The 19548-nt window shown below is 50.4% G+C and overlaps 3 protein-coding genes across 3 annotated transcripts; 1 reads left to right on the plus strand and 2 right to left on the minus strand.

Moving 5' to 3' along the window:
• Nucleotides 1-108: 108 nt before the first annotated feature.
• Nucleotides 109-3522, minus strand: PpBr36_08414 (uncharacterized protein; the record flags this gene model as incomplete). The annotated part of the gene is made up of 6 exons (XM_029895545.1): nucleotides 109-874; nucleotides 959-1088; nucleotides 1158-1458; nucleotides 1517-2448; nucleotides 2528-2667; nucleotides 2729-3522. The coding sequence occupies 6 exons, from the start codon at nucleotides 3520-3522 to the stop codon at nucleotides 109-111; spliced, it is 3063 nt and encodes a 1020-aa protein (XP_029747692.1).
• Nucleotides 3523-4518: 996 nt separating this feature from the next.
• PpBr36_08415 (uncharacterized protein) lies at nucleotides 4519-6701 on the plus strand (the record flags this gene model as incomplete). Its single annotated transcript, XM_029895546.1, has 2 exons — nucleotides 4519-6506; nucleotides 6623-6701. 2 exons carry the CDS (start codon nucleotides 4519-4521, stop codon nucleotides 6699-6701), a joined length of 2067 nt encoding a protein of 688 aa, XP_029746764.1.
• A 1994-nt stretch (nucleotides 6702-8695) lies between these two features.
• Nucleotides 8696-9153, minus strand: PpBr36_08416 (uncharacterized protein; the record flags this gene model as incomplete). The annotated part of the gene is made up of 2 exons (XM_029895547.1): nucleotides 8696-8910; nucleotides 9066-9153. 2 exons carry the CDS (start codon nucleotides 9151-9153, stop codon nucleotides 8696-8698), a joined length of 303 nt encoding a protein of 100 aa, XP_029746765.1.
• Between the last annotated feature and the right edge of the window lie 10395 nt (nucleotides 9154-19548).

The raw sequence follows: 19548 nt of genomic DNA on the forward strand, positions 1-19548 counted from the left end.
CCATTAGAATACAGGTCCCAAAGACTGCGGTGACAAAGACGACTGCTTTTTTTTCCACCCCTCTCTCTCTTCATTTCCATGGCATCTTTACACATCCAGCAATCTCGCTCAAGCCGCCAATCCCTCCCATTCACCCACCGAAACCCCGTCGTCTCCCAGCTCGAGCCATTGAAGGTCTACCTTCTCTAATTCTCTAGCAAAAAAATCATGACCTTCACGCAAAGCATTAGCTAGGTCGGGACCCATGCTATCCGGATACCTGCGCACGTTGAACCAATGCGTGATGCTCCTCAGCGCCTGCTCTAGCGGCAACGCCTCTTCCACCTCGGCGTCTACGTCAGACCCGGCGAGCCACTCGTCTCTCAGCTCTGGCCTGCAATGGAGGTACACAGCCGTGATGACTCTCATGTTGCCTTGGCGCCACTTACGACCGCAGTAGGGAACCTGGTTTTTAAAAAGCTTGAGAGTATACAGCCGCAACTCCGGTTGGGGTACCTTCAGAGACTTGCGTAGTATGTTGGATGACTTATAGTGCACCAGGAGCAAGTTGCGGTGCGCTTTCCCTTTGCACACCTTCTGCATGACCCGCAAAAGGTTGATCAGTGAGAAGAAGTTACGCCATGAAAAGTCCGTGATCGGCTCTTTGGGGAGCGGGTTGACCGGGCAACCAAGTTCGTCTACTTCAGGCCGACTTGGCTGCGCATCTTCCGTCTGCTGTGAATCTTTCCCATTGACAGCCCCAGTGCCTTTTTCTGTAGGGGAGCGTTGCCTCTTGATGGGTGGCGGCGCAGCCTCATCCTCACTTTCCTCATCTTGCTGGGGATCTTCCGTCTTTTCTGGTGCTCCAGCTCGCAGGTTGCAAAAGTAGAAGAAGCTATACACACAGTTAGATGTATCCACCACCCATAGCCGAGATTTTTTTTTTTTTTTTTTTTTTTTGGGGTATTTCAAAGCTTACCTGCTCTCAGTACGATCGCTTTTGCTGTCGACCGTTTGTTGGACGTCCTGATGGGCAAACAACTTGAGAACTAGTGGGATGTAATTTGAATCAAGGAGCAGCTGTGTCACAAACTCGAACTTGAGTATATCTGGACCCATGCTGGTTAGTTTTGATACAGCTCAAGCGAACAGAAACCCATTGCAAGCATAATACTCACGCGATAGCTTGAACCACTTCAAAATGAGAATCAAAATCCCGGAGACGGCTTTTATGGTAATCTCACGAGTTCTGGTGTTGTCGTTTTCCTCTTGGATAGCTGCCGAATGCTCCGGGCTTGTTCCGTTGGTTGTTGCCTCGGTGCCACGAGGAGGCGCACCGCCGTTAGCGGCGCGAAGCCCGTTCTGGCCAGCATTAGTCTGGCCTTGCTGTTGTGTTGTTACCATAAGGACCGTGACGTGCTGCACAATGGCCTTGAGTAGGACCATAACCAGTGATTGAAGTTGCGGCAGCGCCGCTCCCTGTTGTAATGTCAGATATACTAATTGAACTGTTAGTTTGGTGACATCTTCGGCTTACATAAAAGTGCTCAAGGTCGGCCAAGCGCCGACAAATCTCGGGCGACAGCTTTTCAGAATTGGGGCCATAATCCACGATAACTTCTGGCGGCATTTCCTCGCGATCCGTCTTAACCAGCCCCAGCTCTTGTTTCTCCTCCAATGTGAGGGTTGACAAATCGAGCTCATCAATGATGTCGTTGTCATTATCTTCCCAACCCCTAGAGTACTTGATAAACTTTTCTCTTTCTTCCCATAGTTGCCTCGTGGCACGTGTCATTCGCACGCGTTTTGAAAAGAGCTCACCAGCCTCCAGGATAGAAGCCGGGATGTCGCTGCCCTCCCACTTCCGACCTACAAGTAGGTCCTGTAGACCAGCAAGGCCCTTGCCGCCAGCGCTATTGCTCGTAGCATCGAGTGGTGGATACATGAATGGGAAATTTTGGTTGGTTTGGTAGTTCTGCTTTTTGCCAACCTTGCCTCCGACGCTAGGGGACGGCGGAGGTGAGGGTGCTGGCGTTGCTATGTGCACTTTTTCGTCTAGAATGGAGGATCCGCTGGCCTGTGAGTTTGGCGGGCCAGGCAGGATGCCATTGGATCCGTTATTCCTGCCCTGCTGGTTCGGAAGTGGCGGTAGTAAAGATGAGTTTTCTGCCTCGATAGGTATCGCTAGCTGAGGCGGGATGTAGGCTGGGTATTTGGAGGTTATCTCTTGGCGGAAATTGTGATAATCCAACGGCGACGCCGTTATTATGTTCTTGTCCTTGGCGTCTGTCCCTGTTTCGCATGTCGCCTTTTTCGTTTCTTCGATTTCTCTGATCCCGCCAAACACCAAAAGGATCGTTTTCCAGAATAGGAGAAGGACATGGGTTAGAGGGAGCTGTCCTTGTTCATCCCATCGCAGCTTGGTGGTAGCGAGCAGCATAAACTCGGCAATATTAGGATTAAGCCCAACTAATCCAGTCACATGTTGCCGGACGTCAGTGGCCGTTCGTCCCTCTTTCACAAAACCAACAGCAAGGGGTAGACATACGAAGCTTCTCTCGGACTGCTGTCATTTCGGTAGGATAGCTAAGACAATGCTGCAAAGTCATGTATATAATGGTCATCAAATTCATGAGGTCATCCTGCGCTTGTTGAAGTAGATCTGGCTGGTATTGCGGACCATCAGACCTGGGTTGATTTGGTTAGCAAAGTTGGCAAAAATCGTCTGGCCTAGTGGTTCATAGCTCACCAGAAGGCCTCCAAGGCACGCCGTAATTCCGCCCAAACAACTCCCAGGCCGTCAGAATCAGCAATCAGCCGGCATCCGTCCTTCATTGCTGCCAGCTGCGAATCTGTTGCTGCAGATTTGAACTCTGGGCCACGGCCCTCTGCAGCAGTGGCGCCTCCTGCTGTATCGGCCCATCTGCCCAGCGCAATGTACGCGACTCGGTTGATGGCGCTGGTCCGGAGTCCCTGATCCGCATAAGAAAACGCATCCAGCGCCTCGCGTAGAAACTTGGTCTGGCCGTCGGAACCGACGTCTTCCCACCGCTGACCAGCAAGGTCGAGCCTCCACTGCTCCTCGAACGCATTCTGAATGTGGCTTAACCGCACCCACTGCCAGTACTGGTAAACAAACCACTCATCAATCTCTTCCTCGATCGGGGCGAAGTCCTCGTACACAAACTCGTAGGCAAGAGGCTCGGCGTGTGGAAACTCGGCAACGTATCTGCGAAGCTGCGCCAGGGAAAGCGAGTCCGGGGGCTGCTGGGAAGCCATCTGACCAGACGCTGGGGGGACCTGGATCGGTACTTGTGGAGCGGCGGGTGAGGGCTGGTTGCGCACGAGGACAGGGCGCGAGGGGAAGGCGGCAGGCGTGTTGTTGATCGGAGTCGGTGTATTCCTAGCCTCAGCGGCTCCTGCTTCCAGCGCAGGCACGGGTGGAGGGGCGTCCCCGATGCTGGCAACGTCCGCGGAGGGCTGCTTGTCGTTTGTAGGCCCAGAAGTGTCACTTGTACCCCTTGAAGACCACAGCGAATTCATAATCGCAATAGCGGGATGTGAGAGGGGGTTTTCTAAGGGGGCAGACCGGCGCCGAACGAGGTGGGCGAACGGTTCTGCAGTCTTAGCCCAGCGTCTTCTCGTTCATCGTTCGGTTGTGTCGTGTGCGAAGCGAAAGTGATGGTTTTTGGTTTGATAGTTGGCAGATCAAGTGCTATGGCAAGAAAGAGTATCAGTGATACTTGGTCTGCGTTCGTTGCCGCGACAAAGATAAAACGGTAGATAAAGGGTGCGGTAGCCAAAAGCAGCCCGCCCTGTGCCAGCCGTGGTCGCGGTGAAGAAGCTTTACAGCCTTGGGGGAAATGGTGGGGCAGTGTGGTTGTTCATTGGCGGCTTGAGAAGGTCCCTGGAGTTTGAACCAATGAGACTCTATGCGCTCTCTCCAGTTTTTTGGTGGCGTCCACCGGCTGTGATGGCGCCTTACTGGCGGGACCCTCGCTGCCATCAATTACCCGATCGTTTTAATGATTCAAAATCAAACAAATCGCCCCTCGCTTTAACCTCCACCCGTCCCGTCCAGCTTTTTTTTTTTTTCTCAAAATCCAAAATTCGACCCAGTGAGGATTTGTAATAAATTCCAGTCCTTACCCTCTTAAAAAATTACACTTGCGTCAATGTTTTTTTAATCATTTTCTGCCAGCCCCTAGACGTGCATGTTCGATAAGGTGACGCGGCGGCGATGAGCCTTTGATAACCAACCCACCCAGCATCAAACCCACCTGCACCCAGTTCGTCCCGCCCCTCGAACCTTCAGCCGCGCTGACTCCAGCACATGGCTGTCCCCTCAAATACTACTCAGTACTGGCAGTTGTTACATGCTATGGAACACTGGTCTGCGTCGTAGCATTACGCCAATATACCCGGTAACTCTGTTGGATTACCGGCGCTTGCCATACGCAGCAAATTGGTTGATCTGCACCGGTTCCATCGCTATAATCAAACCTTATTCATCTCAACTGCGACAAGGCCATTAAAGCCATGTCTGATTCCGATGATCCTCGAGATGAGGAAATGAGCACATTGTCGGCTATCTATCCCGAGATCGAGGTCGACAGCTCAGATCCACACGTGTTTGTACTGGAGATACCCGTGCACCCGTCCAAGCCGGTGCAAGTCTTGTTCCCGGCCCCGGTCCCGGCCCCGGTCACAGCTGCCGGTCCGGAAACGCTACCTTTACCAGTTCAAACACCTGATGATCGGGCTGGCGAAGTCCAGCGGGAGGACTCTCACGAGCTCTCATATCTGCCACCAGTGCGGTTGCTCATCTCGCTGCCACCGGGATATCCAGCGCAACAGCCCCCTAAAGTCGAGCTGACATCCAACCCACCGTGGATTCCGTCCAGTCGCATCGACCAGCTGGTGGCTGATTGTGCGCGTCTTTGGAAGGAGCTTGATCACGACCCCGTTCTTTTTACCTACATCGACCACATCCAGCAATTAGCCGAGACAGCTTTCGACGTAGCTGATGATAGAGGTATCTTGACCGCGGAGCCGCAGCACAGGATAGCCATCCTCGACTACGACATATCAGCGAAGCGCGCTGCTTTTGACAGGGAGACTTTCGACTGCGGCATCTGTCTCGATCCTAAAAAAGGCTCTGCATGCCACCGCATGCTCGACTGCGGGCACGTTTTCTGCGTCAGTTGCCTGCAGGACTTCTACAACAACGCTATTCAGGAGGGCGATATCTCCTCGGTGCGCTGCTTGACCCCAAACTGCGCAAAAGACCGGGAAAAGTCAGCGGCACAAGAATCACCTACTTCGCAAAGCGCAGGTGGTCGGGCGAAGAGGAAACGGAGGCAGAAGCTTATTAGCCCGAGCGAGCTTTTAAAGATCCCCTTGGAACCCGAGGTAGTCAGGCGTTTTGTTACGCTCAAGTACAAGTCTGAGCTCGAATCAGACAAAAATACTGTCTACTGTCCACGGCCGTGGTGCAATGGTGCTGCGAGGTCCAAGAAACACAAGAAGCCAGATGGCCTCGAATTTTCTGACGACTCAGAAGGGTCCGAAGATGAGGATGAAAATCGTTCTCAAGCCTCGGCCGTTCCGCGACCCTACAATAAGACGGAAGAGCTTCTTTGTATATGCGAGGATTGTGGCTTTGCGTTCTGCGGCCGCTGCTTCCTTGGGTGGCATGGCGAGTTTTATCGGTGTGCACCCCGGAGGGACAAGACCGAGCTGACGGCAGAGGAAAAGGCTTCCCTGGAATATGTGCAATTACACACAACGCCGTGTCCTACCTGCGCTGCACCCGCACAAAAGACTCATGGATGCAATCATATGATTTGCGGGAGGCAGGGCTGCGGTACACATTTTTGCTACCTTTGCTCAGCCTGGCTGGACCCAACCAACCCCTATTCCCACTATAACCAACAGTCTAATGGCCGCATAACGGGCTGCTACAACCGGTTGTGGGAGCTTGAAGCAGGAGACGGCGACGATGTAGGCCTCGGTTTTATTGGCGGCAGAGCTGCTGCTCTGGCCGCCGAGCAGGAGATTGAGGTGGATGCGGCACTACTAATCCCAGAGATTGAAGAGGCCGATGGCGAGGACGGGCACCCCAATGGTGCTGCGGCTGGAGCTGCTGCTGACCATGTAGGAGTCCGCCCAGCCAACGAGCACGAAAACGAGCGAGGAGTTGCCCTCGAGGCTCCGTTGGTTCTCCGCATTGCTGCAGACCCTCCAGGACGCGCCGCACCACCGCCAGTTCCGAACCCGCCGCCTATAGCCAGACCACGGGCAGGTGCCCAGCAGAATGCACGCAGGCGTGGCGGGCGTGGAGGTCAACACGCTGCCCGGGGTGGCCGTGGTGGAGCGAATCTCCAGCAGCAGAATGAGCAAGCTCGCAACAACGGCGCTCCAAGAAGAGGCCGAGGAGGGCGCCCAAGAGGTGGAGCAGTTGTACCAGAAGCTGATCGACCGAATGATGACGACCTGAACGAGCATCAAAGGGCATGGATTCGACAGTGAGTATTCAGAGTTTCTATTACGCTTTTTTTTTTCTTTTTTTCTGATCCTCTTTTTCTCTCCTTTGGTTATTTTTATATAGTTTCAAGAGCTAACGTTTCCATTTATGGCTCAGGTTTGTCCACATGGCCCTTAATGATGAAGAGGATCTGGTCGACTCTGATAGCGATGAGGAGATATTCTGGATACGATAAACAGCCGAAATATGGAACTGGATTATGTATGATTATTCGCGGTGGCAAAAGCTGGACGCACGAGTAGACAGGCTATAAAGTTCAGCTTGGCCCGTAGCTAATTTCGTATTCAGTCTACAAGGAAGGCTACTACTGTTACGAAGACTCACTGACAAGAGCCCACTTGATATTTTACTGAGCAACACGTTTTCGCATGCTAAAGCCATGAGATGATAGAGACTCACTTCGACAAGGAGGATCTGTCATCTCTACCCTCAACGATGGGAACTCCCGTTGTCATCCTATATCATTTATGTGCCGCGTTCAACAAAACGACACAGGTCTGATCTACTGTAGCACGATTCGCACGCCATCTCACATGATCAATGCAACTACTTGTTGCTGTCGCTTATTTCGTGGGCGATGCGGAGAGTGCTTGATATCAGCGTCGCATTTACGACCTGACTTGAGAGGGACCACCCCAAGCTTCAGGCGGGCCCCAGAAAAAAAAAAAAAGTGCCAGCAGGGAATTGCCTATCCAGCCTTGTCCCTGGCTGAGGTCACAACCCAAATGGACCTTTTTCGTCGGGGAATTATTCAGGTAGCAGGGAATTACCGCAACATTTTCTTTTGCTTTTCTTCCCTTGGTTCCTTCCTCTTACGCAAAACCGGCAACCAGACCTGAGACTGAGAACAAGAACCCAGAGCAAGTATCCCCCCCGCTCCGGCGCCTCAAGTGCCATGGTAGACTGCACGATCAAGAAATGATGAGGGCACGCTGGCCTCAGGTGGCGCGATGTGGAGGAGGGGGCAAAACGAATGCAACGGCCCCTGGAGGTTTATTGTCTGTTTATCTTTTCCCCCTTTCTACCAGACTAGTTAGTCCAGCACTGTACCTCATTCGCCGTGCAAGGGAAAGCGTACCTCGCCCGTCTCCAGGGGGGGCCGGGTACACCAATCCTTTGCAGAGTCGTAGCTGCGTGGCCATAGGACAAAAAAAGAAAAAAAAAAAAAAGAGTGAGATGCAGGAGGGAGATGAACAAATTACGACTCTCCTGTCTCTCTCTCTCTGGACTGGGCAGCTCGACCCTTGCGGTCGATCTCTCAGATCGTGAAGGGGAAAAGAAGTCCCCGTAACCCGCAGGTGTAATATTACGACGCAAGATTTCTGTCGTGATTGCAACTGTGAGCAATGCAAGTAAAGGCTGCACACAATACATTCCTTAGGACTTGCTTGTGAGTAGCAAGCTTGGAGCACAACTAATGCCCGAGACAGAGAGAAAACCAGACACACCTTGCCTTTTCCCCTCCCGTGAATAACCCAAAGAGGAGGAGCTCGTCTCCGGCTGAGCCACCTGACACAAATGCCTAGCTGTGCAGTGACCGTGGCAAAAAGTCAAGCAGGCACCCTCTCTCCTCTCTTGACAGGTTAAGGAAAGAAGAAAGGCCACACGAAAGTAGCGAGCCGGCCACATCCATGAAACTCCATCTGTCTATCCGGCACATGGGTTCTCGCCCATCTCTCTTACTGACAAAGTGTAGCACGTATACGAACAAGAAGGTATTCATAGCCGCAACTTTAAAATCGAATAAGAGAAAAAAAAAAAAAAAAATGCCCCGTAGGAGGGGGGGGGGAGACAGAGCTATCAGCAAGCACAGGGGACTCAAACCAAGGTCGTTGCCAAAATGGGGCCCCAAGCAGGAGCTCAAGGTTCAATATCGTTTCGTCGACTGGGGCCCGGGCGCGGCGGTTTTTTAGTGAACCAAAGTTTGACCATGTGCGGTAACGGCAAGGTTCGGGGGTGCTTTTTTTCTCGAGAGTAACATCGGCAGTGGAGTTGCTCTTGTTTTTTGGTCTTTTTTTCTCATGGGTTTTCTCTCTCTCTGCACACGCCTCTTCTTTTTCGTTTGTCTTTCTGTGTCTTTGCCTCCACTCAACCCATTCGTAAAAAAAGTGTGGCGATTCTGTTTGGTTTGTGCTCTCGCTTTGCTCGCAGGGGCGGCCCTCTTCCCCCTCACAATCGCCCCCTTTTTACTCGCATGTTCCAACGGCGTACCACGTACATTACATACAGTCCGGGCGCTACGTTAATTGATTTTTGGTACGTGCTGCTGACCAGAAAAGTGTGTCCAAGTCGGTGGTACTGGATAGACCGGAGATTAAAAATTTGGTATTCTCCTCTCACTTGAGTGCCAGAAAGGATGTGACCAAAATAAGACACTCGAGATTCTGAGGCAGATGTAGATCGACTTGCCATCGACCACCGATCCGGACAGCAAAGGGGAAAGCGAAGAAAAAGAGGAGACTCCCAGACAGGGCCTAGCGGGCCCCAGAGCTTGTCAAAAAGGTACCAGTTGCTACCTGGACATATGCTGCTGTTGCACGCGCTGCTACGTGGACAGTCGGTGCCTTATCCCGGGCACCTGTCATCTCCGCTTTGACTTTGATGTCCTCACACCCTTTCTCTATCATTGTGCACTGCTCTTTATAGATGTCCCATCTGCCGAGAAACACGACAGAGAGAGAGAGAGAGAGAGAGATCGAAGAAGAAGAAGGAGAAGAAGAAGGAAATCAGGGAGGATACGTCTCTCGTAACCCCATCTCGCATCCGAATACGCCGTGGCTAGCTAGCTAGCACTGTGGTTATTCTTTGAGACGGTGTAGGCGAGCCGGGATGATTTCCCCTCTCTATCCCAGCCGCTTCTACTTGCCCTGTCTAGAAATGGAAATGCCCAAGTGAGGCCCAGCATCTGCGTGTTTCCATCGACGCCATGAACATAACTTGTATGTTGTCGTTCTCAAAATGGTGTGCTAGTCGAAGGTGATATCGATAATCGATAGAATAGAATCAGACATACCACCACATGCTGTACACTCACACATTCTCACTCGCGGCCGCAGCCGATGTGACGAGACAGTGGGTTCCCGGGCCTCCCGACGTTACGCCCTATCAGCTTGATCAACTTACCTCTTTTTCCCCCTCTTGTTTCTGGGAAAAGTCCCACGCTGCGTGCTGCACGTCGTGCAGTGTAAGCATGGCGCTAAGCGAAAATTGCCCAATCTGGACGGCACAGGAGCTAGCCTCCAGTCTTGGCTGTCACTTGGAAATCCGAGGCTTGAGTTTGGTGTGTGCTGTCCAAAATGATTCTTCTGGGTGACTTGGAAGTGGTTTTCTAGGGTGTTGCCCTCAACCAAAGCTACTCCGGGATCGCCATCCTCCAAGAGACCCTCCCTCCATTCTGAAGTGGTGGTGTGCCCCGTAGCATCCCGTTTTGCGTGGTGACATCTCCGCAGTTGAATGTGTGTGTGTGTTTTTACGGTGCTGTCATACGGCCCGCCCGAGGCTAGACTAAGAACGAGTCCCGAATGCTTCCCTCGCTTATGTTCTCTACTCCGGCCCTGGCAGGCGGGGGCCAAGTAGGTGGTATGTAATGTAGTGAAAGAGAGAGGGAAAAAAAAAAACAGTTCAATGCCACATGGTGGAGAGAGGTGGCAGCGCAGCAACTTGGTCGACAGGCAAAAACAAGCAAAAGATTCCGGGGGAGGGGCAGAAGCGATGAGGGGCTGCAAGTAGTAGCCTGGGTTGATGGTTGCAGCTCTGTGGGGGTTAAAAGAAAGAAAGGGTAGAGAGAGATGAAAAGAAAGAAAAAAAGAAAAAAAAAAAAAACACAAGAATGATTGGGAAGAAAGATATTTTCTGGGGAAGGCTTCAAGGTGGTCTAGACACGCCGTTTTCTGCTCGCGGCTCAACGGTCTTTGTTCGTCTGTCTGCAAACTTCCCAACTGGAAAGACCGGCCGCAACGGTTGATCCAGACCTCTATTTCTCCTTCTCTGTGTTGCTATTTCCGGGAAGGAACGAACAATCCTCCCTCGCCTCCGCACCTCAGCGGGAGGCCCTTTCCTTCCTCCCCGCCGATTGTGACTGGCTGCGTTCATGGAAGGAGCATGAGTTGTTCATTCAGTCATGATTTGTGCAAAAAGATAATTTTCCCAGAATCGCACAATACACCGGCAGCACCCCGGGGCTCCGGCTGGGTGTGATAGGCTGAACCAAGTGCGGAGCTTTTATTGTCTTGGTTGTATCTTTTTTTTTTTTTCTTGTCGGGGGTGTGGTGGCCTTTCCGGCTGTCAGCATATCTTACCAAGCTTACTGTTTACTTGGTGATGGATGGTGTACTGCCATGTTGTAGGTAATATCGCGATTTCAAGGTCTATATCACATGTGCATACGCCGGGGCTGTCAACGTCATGCAAAAGGACAAGCGAAGGCAAACATGTCAGTTAGTCATGCTTGCGGACAAACAAAGTTCTGGCGTCATGAACAAAGTTTAGATCTAATGCAGTTGATTTCTGCAGAAATTAAAGACTGGTTGACGAAATTATTTTAATGGACCATATGCTCCTTACTATTTGTCTTGCCTTTGTCTAGAAGCGACTGGACTTGACAAATAGAAGTTTGAAGAGTGCGTTTGGCTCAGATCTGGATGGTTGTGTTGTCTATAGTCACCCAATCGGGAAGCTGTGTCGATTTTGAACGCAGAATCGGTCCTTGTCGGCAGTGATTTCTTCCTCCGCACGCAGCTCATTAGCTGCCAGCTACTGGGATTCCCTCATCACTTCGGTTGGCTCCCGTCGATATCAAGGGCAGTCCTATAAAACAGCACTATGCTTACCTATGTAGTATAATACCGTGCTACGAATAAGACTCACCGTCAGTACTCCATAACTACCCGTCCCTGATTCCCCCCCTGCTCTTATTATGTGACAATATATCCCTCGTCACTGTATCATTCGATTGTAAAAGGACAACAGTTTTAATATTGGTTTGACAAAGTCTTTGCCGCGAACTTTAAGCTCGGCTTTTCATCAAACCGGGCGGCAATTGCAAAAAGAAGAATGGACGGCTCGCCTCCAAACTTGCACACCGCCTCCGACTGACTTTGGGTAGATGTGGTTTCGGTCTGAGCCCCGGGATCTGGTTCCAGTCGTTCGTTTGTTGCTGCAAGTCTTAGCAGCCCACGATTGCTTTCTATGAGGTACTTTGTAGAGTTTACCTGGATTCCCCTCTCCAAGCGGCAGGGAGATCAAAAGACCCCGCCGATGGTCCACTGCATAATGTGTAAGACTATGGAGTGAGCAGGATTGCATACGGTTATGCAGAGGGTGGGTGACGCCGTTTGGGTTCTTGTGGGTTTTTGCCTGACCCCATATGCATGGGTTGCATTGCTGAACCCCAAGATCGATCCAATCGACGAATATTGTCTTCCTGTCACAAAGCAAAAGCAAGAACAGAGCTGTGCATATGCAGCGAACAAAGCAATATCTGTAATCCAATGGGGTCTTGTTCCAACCTACGTACTATTGGTGATATAAGCCCTCTCCCCCCTGCTGACCATGCCGAATCCATCACAACGTTCACAATGTATGTAAATCATGCTTTATTTCTCTCACATGAGCGAGGGGTCCGCGGGGCTGACTGCCCGGCTATGGACAACAATAACTTGCGATCTACTACGTTCCAAAGATCGATAGGCACTATTTCGATGCGTCCCGCCTACAGAGTGAAATCCACGATAGAAGATGTTTAATGTAATAAAACCCTATAGTACATATCAATAGTTTAAAGCCGTCTCTCCTTTGCCTTTAGGCCCTGATCCAGACTTAACAAGGATCTGATCACTAGCGCCTTTTGCAAAGTAGAAACTCGTGAATCATCCGGGGGAATTACTATTATAAGCCGAACACAGACTATACACAATCAGTGACGGAGAGCTTCCGTTGATGGACAACAAAGCACGATAAGATGACGTGAGGAGCCGGTCAATATTACTCAACCCTTACATTATTATCATTGGCGATGGTGCTCGGAGCCGGCAAATACCATGTTGACGGTCCTCACAACCCCCCTTTTGTTTTGCCCGTTATGTATACTAAAAAAGGCCATGTTGCGTTGCAATCATTTTACCTCTCGCCACAACCAGCAGAAAGCAAGGTTATACCAACCTTAACTCAATTTAGAACAAACACAACGTCACTTGACCTCGTCACCTCGTTCTTCTTGAGTTCAATAGCTCGGGGGTAAAGGTGCCGAATAGTAAGGAGGAATACGATTCACGAAGCAGTACAGAGTCATGTCCGCAATGATTTGTGCAACGTATTGTTTATTTTCCTTTCGTAGTGCTTACAGGTACAGGAACGAGCTTGGTAGAAGGGTGATGCTTGCGGAAACGGTGATGCAGGATAACGAGCCGACAAGCGCGCGCGACGACAAAAAAGAATAAAAAGAGTGCCAAGCCTCTTCATTACCACGCAGGGCCCATAGGTTCCTTCTGGACNNCCCCCCCCCCCCCTCTCTTGATAGCTGTTGCGTGGTGGCTGGGCACAGGAAGACAGTTGGTATGGACCCCCCGGCCTCCGCCGCTGGTTCGTGGACAAGTCGTGACAGCTGACATACGTAGTGGTTTGTGCTAGCACTAGTAATACTGCACATCATACTTGGGATGGCAGCGGGATCAAGTGGGGGGGAAACACGCGACGAAAGAAACTACTGTACAGTACACGCACAAATACACAAAAAAAAAAAAAAAGGACGCTCTCTTTGACGCATGCACGCTGACCCGCCAACCACCCCAGCACAGCGTATTCGTTACCTTTTCCAGCCCGTTCCGCGCCCTGACAAGACGAACAGCAGCACCCTTTCCGGCCTGGCCCCGAGGGGAAAAAAGTAAGGACCAGGGCTCCCAAGATACGCCTCGCACGGACTCACGGTCCCGGCAGTCACCTAGGTACCCAGCCCTTGGGTACTGGGACTAACCCCCGACCCTTATTTCGGACTTGGTGCCCGTTACAGCAATGAACAGCGACCCGCACCCGTGTCTTCCCCCAGCTTGCATCGGAAATTCCAAAGAAAATTGAAAAAAGAATAGAATCGAGTAATCGGCCCTTTTGCTTTTTCTGGGAGCTCGGATGACGCTCTGGGGCGGTCTGCGTATACAGGGCTCAGTACTGAATCAGTGCACAAAAAGTTGGCAGTGTTATTATATTAACTTTCTCAACGTGGTCCTTCCCTGCCACGTGCCGCCCCGTAGAGGGAAGTTCATGTTTGTCAAATACCGCATGCTCCAGCACTAATCAATCCGATAGGGACTTCACAAGCAATGGAACCCTTGCAATGCCGGAAACGAGTCTGCGCGTCCAGAGGGTCAATGTGGGGGCCGTTGTACCTGGCGATTGTCGGTAGTGCACTTGATAATTACGACTTTTTTTTTTTTTTCCCTCAAAGGACTGCAGCTCCAGGCACATGGTCAGCTGGGGCTGTTTCCTTCTGTGCTACTAATAACTGCTAGATGCAGATACAGCTTCTTAGAGTGGCATGTATGTAGTATTGATACATGACCCAAGCAATGCCACTGCACCGGAGAATTAATATCAACCAGGGAGACTAGCGACAATGTGACCTCACCCCAATCATTGTTGGACGCGACGAAACGTCTCAGCTATCTTTGCACTAATTTGTACAACCCCCAATAGTAGTCGATTGTATCCGTTCGAGAACGGCTCTCGACGCCTGAGGTTCGGGATAGCCTAGTTGACCTCAGGCACGACAAATTACAGATGACAAGGATAGCCAGTCGCAAGGATCAAGGAGCGACCTCGAATAGCAGATGGCACATTCATATACTGTATGTTGTTGCGAGGAAACTGAAATACCTACCGCACTATGGAGGCGGGGGCATTTCGCGCAGTCAAAAGATACTGACTGATAACGACACGACAACCGAATTAATTGACAGCGTACCATAGGGAATCACCGTCGCAAAAGCCCAGGGTTTTTGGGGAGAGCGCCATTTTCAGCGCAGAAGCTTCGAAATATTTGGTTCGGTGTGACTTTGCAGCCGTCCGTTCCCGTCGTTGTGGGGTGGGTTGATCTGTGTGTAGTAAAAGAGACTAAAAGGCTGGCTAGGATGCTCCTAAACCCTATTTCTTGGTTTAGGACTGACTTCCACTGGTTTGCAGTCTACTGTAATATAGTATATTCCGTCGCGTGCTGTTTAAAAGGCCTCAGTCGAACGACTCTCAATCGGCCAAGAAAAGCAAGGGTATTACACGATACGTCCGGCTCGCTTGCCCCGTGCGGGCCATCAAGTCGTCTTTGGTCGTAAAGCTCGGGCCATCGCGGCTGTGTGAATGATTGAATTGCTTCCATGCACGTATAATAATGGCCTTTGATATAGGCCATTAAACCAGACGGGCTATGACCATGGGTTGACAGGGGTTAATTTCGGTTTGCAGCCCAAATATTGTCGCTCAAATTTTCTCATTGGTGGAGGAAAGGTTTGACGAAAAGAACACCCGCCAGGTTCAACGGGTTCGGCGAGCGGCCTGCCTCTCAGAACTGCATCTAGTCATCCAGTACTTATGGATAAAATTGTGTGGTATCAATAGAGGTGAGTGTGGTGATATTGTCGCCCGAGATGCAGATCGGCTGCCAGTGAGCTTGTATTCGGGCTGATGAACACACCCTCCAGAGAGACTTTTTGAGATAACACCCGTGATGTCAGGGCATGGTTCAGGGAAACAGGACCCGATTCTTGTGTCCGCTGCTGGATCCATTTTTTGTCTCTCGTGCGGTCTCCCACCACAACCGCATTTGGCAGTGCCCGCTCGACCGGTGGCGGGTCACAAAATCGATAGCGCTGATCGTTCCCTGTCGGCACACTTCTTTGCTGTCCCGAGGGCGGGGGGCAGGGGCCGCCATTAACGGTAGCATCGACTGTCGGGACAGTCTCTCCAGTTCCAAAAAAGATCAGAACAGCCTTGCAAATGTAACAACATCAAAGCCTTGTGCCTGTGCCCGGCGTGGCACAGCAAAACATTCATTCAAGATGGCTCAAAAGATAGTGATTTTCGGTGACGGCGAAGAATTAAGGAACATGGATCATACGCAGTTGCATAGAAATATGTCAGAGAACATGTCGGACACCCTGTCGGAAGCTCCTCAACGGAGGACCATATCGCCTTGTTCTGGTAACACTTTCAGTCTAAATCCTGCGCCCTGAAAGGCAACAAAGCTTGTCATGTACCCTATTACTTACTGGTGTGTAGTTGGCAGGTAGAAAAGCCTATGTCAAATAAGTTTTCTTTGACTAGACATCACCTGAGAACACGGATAGCTCTGAAACAGTGATCCTGTTTCCCAGACCAATTTTAGATGGCAGCCAGGGCATTCAATCAACGTCGCATCGAGCCGTGATTTTAGCTTGTAGATTCGCGGTCGGATCGCTTTCCACTCTGTAGCGTTGCTTCTGGAGGGGCGCACGATGGCCGGTCAGGTTCAGGTTGTTTTGAAGGGAGCTTGGGGAAGCGTGAATAGGAGGGACGGCAACGTTGGGCCCCTGGTCGTGGCAAGGCAATGCGACCAGGCAAGTAGATCTCGCACGAAACTTCGCCATTCAATACACCCCTGGGACTTTGCCCGATCCACCATTGGATGCGACCATCCCTTTTGGATGCTCCTTTGGAGATCTTGTCGTATTTCTCTCCTGACCACTCACGACTACCACGTTTGGTTGTCCTTGTACCAAATGTTAAAAGACGACCTGGAATGGTAATCCTTTCAAGGAGAAAAAAAAAAGAACATGAATTCTTAGAAGGGAGCGAATGAACAGGCCGGCTGCTTTGACGAATGTTGAGTCTGGTTCTCGAAATTTCGAGTCAGAGCTCCGACTTCGTAATGGAAAAAAGGTTGTACCGAGGTAATCCAAGATACTTCTGGGTTTGGTAGGTAGAGAAACAGGGTTCTTGGCACTGCCACCAAATGTTGACTTGGAATTGCATATTCGATGCCAGCCAGAATGGGTTGCCAACTTGCCGATTTTGGAGGTGGCGGGTTGTCAAGCAATCTCTAGTGTCGGTCGACTCAATGGCTGGAAGGGGTTCGGACAGTCGTGGAATATTTTTATCTTTGTGGTCGCATGGCAGAGGGCACGAAGTAATTAGCCGCTGAAGAAAATAATACATCGTCGATTTTTTCTAGGGTAGGAGCCGTTAACCACCAAGCCAAGCCTTTGGGTTGACAGCCCAGCGAGCCGTTTCGCTGGGTCTCGGACAGATGTTGCGGAAGCCACGCCCCACGTTAACGGCTGATCGCAAATGCTACGTACCACCTAGAGACCTTAGTCTTAGTCTAAGTCTAGACCAGCAGGTCTTCTTTTTGTAGCTTCACATCATCAACCCCGTCGCTTTTGGTGTATATCAATCGTTTTCGTTTTGCTACTTTGAAGATGATATAGTTTCTTCCTCCCCCGCCCTACCAAATCCTTGCCATGGAGTTGGCAGTCAGAATGTAGAGCACTGGTGGTTAAGTCACAAATTTGATGTGATGTGATCTTGCAGATGCATGAACGCGCTCATCGCGCTTGGCAGTGGGCTGATGGCCGACGCTAGACAGAATATTGTCAACCAACTAGCCTATGTAGATTGTTATAGACTAGCCAGGTACAAAAGAGCCTTAGTTCTCATGGTGGCTGCAATTGTTTCAACACTGGAAACCAAATCGGCAATTTCTCTGGGTAGCCTGAATAACAATGATTGCATCAACTCGCGTAGGATTTCTGAGTACCACGTACACGCACGTAACAGTAGCTGCAGCTCATGATCGCTGCGCCAAATCCATTATGCGTTTACCGTCGCATCGCCTACTCGGGGACCTGTGTCCACTAGACGCGGCATTCGCCATTGTCAAATCATTTCGTTCGCCACGAAACTGATGCTCCACATTGTTGGAAAAAGAAAAGAAGAAACTCCCCGAAAGAGATCACATCGAATGCATGTTCTATCTACTGTGGTACTCATGCTCAAAACTCTTCAATCATCCTCTAACAGCCTAGTTAGCCGTGAAAGACGCACGGGCGAAAATCAATTAGTCACTGCTTTGTCAAACAAGTAGCCCGTTCACACAAGCCCTGCAGCTGCCGCAAGGACCGTGTTAATTACTCTGTGGCTTCGGAAGCAGCAAGCAGCACACATGACTTGAGGCCCCCCTTTTGGAGCCAGGTATTAATCTCTACCCACAAACCAAGGGCTCGTCGATGGTGTGCTATTTTCTCCGCTCATCGGAGTAGCATTTTTTTCAGTGGACACTCACTGGTCTGATCTTGACATCATTGCCGTTGAACTCATTCTTTTTTGTCCGGACCCCTGGGCCGTGGCTCCCGGCGGCAGCATAGATCGAAGAAATTGCAATAAATGAAAAGAAGTTTAAAAAAACATTGTGATGAAAATGTTAGTACATGGTTCTACGTCGTCGCTTTAGGGCACTGTTAATACCGGCATTTGGTTGATATTAGACAGGGAGGGGTAGATTGGGTTCAATAGTAATTCTTGGTATATCAAGATTGGTCATTGCCGATTGAACAAAAAGCAATCCAACTTAATGCAGTCTTTTCATTGCTGAATCTCGTTTACAAGGGCTATAATATTGTTCTACGGTTGCACGACTCAACTACGTACATATCATATACGTCTTAACTATAACTGGCCATACCACGAGTTGCATGACCCGCCCTTATTTCAATACTCTCGGAAGCCAACTACAAAAGAGGACATAAATTAGGGGGTTATTCCGGTGCGCAATTTAAGAGCGCGGCTATGAACCCTGGAGCGCGATTAAAATAACTTGGCGGTAATTGATTAACAATAGGTTGTAACAAAGTTCAAAGTTCTTGGTTTTGACGGCATGCGAAGGGCGAATATATGAACAGCAAGGATTTTATTACGGGCGTGCAAACCAAAGACAGAAATCATTTTCATGCTGACAGAAAACTGACCTAGTCCGGAGTAGGCCTTGATGGATGCATATCATATAAGGGGATTGGGGGCAGGCAATCTAATCCTAATACGCCATACGCAATAATTCGACCATTTCCATTGACTCGGGATTTCCCCCTCGATTTTTCTCTTTAGTTGATGACTACAATTCACACCCTCATTAGCCCCTGTGAAGTACGTCGTAGGAACGGGGCGAGTAGATCGACGACGATGATCCTTTACCTAGGCGCGCAAACACCCCGAAAATTGTTTACTGTCGTATTGCAAAGCTCCACACCATCGCCAAAGATGCGCTTTTCTCTTCGCCCACCTGGAAAGGAGAGTAACAAGGCAGGTACGTACTCTTGGTGCTAGGAAGTACCGCATGCGATAGATGATGATTGAGAGCAAGTCAGGATTAGGCGGGGGCACATAAGTGGGGATTTTTCCTAGAAACAGGGGTGTCAGGAGCCTTGGGGCGACCCAATGTTGGTCGTTCCGCTTTTTTTTCTTCTGACTATTTTTCTTTCGCGACGCGTTTGTTTCCCCCCTTTCTCCTCTTCCAACCACCCTGGGCCCTGTGGCCGTTGAATGGCAAAGGGCGGGTGTACCACACGGCTGGCCGCCATGCGCGGCAGTAACGTGAAGAAGAACGCCTCTGGTGCACTGGTGCCAAAAATACAACGGGTGAATGTAAGACAAGAAAGGGACCGTCGTTTCCAACGGCTGGCTGAGTTGGGATGGGCTGCTGCAAGCCCGTCAATTTCCCATGCCATTTTATTGCATATCATACCGCATAAAACTTAGGCAGGTGCAGGGTTCGCGTGGGCAAAATAACAAGTCAACCCTTGCCCCGGAGAAGAAAAAAGAGCAATCTCGTGAACCGACATTTTTTCCTTCATGGTGGGAGTGGATTTGATTGATTGACCAAGAGGATAAAAAATTAAGAAAAAAAAAAAAAAGAGGCACGCACCCCCCCTCCTGACGCCCAATACTTCGCACGCCATCCCGCTTCCAGTGCTTGCCTCGGTGCATTCTGCCCAACGACAATGCAATAT

The sequence above is a fragment of the Pyricularia pennisetigena genome, chromosome 5 (genome assembly GCF_004337985.1).
Source record: "Pyricularia pennisetigena strain Br36 chromosome 5, whole genome shotgun sequence".
NCBI lineage: Eukaryota > Fungi > Ascomycota > Sordariomycetes > Magnaporthales > Pyriculariaceae > Pyricularia > Pyricularia pennisetigena.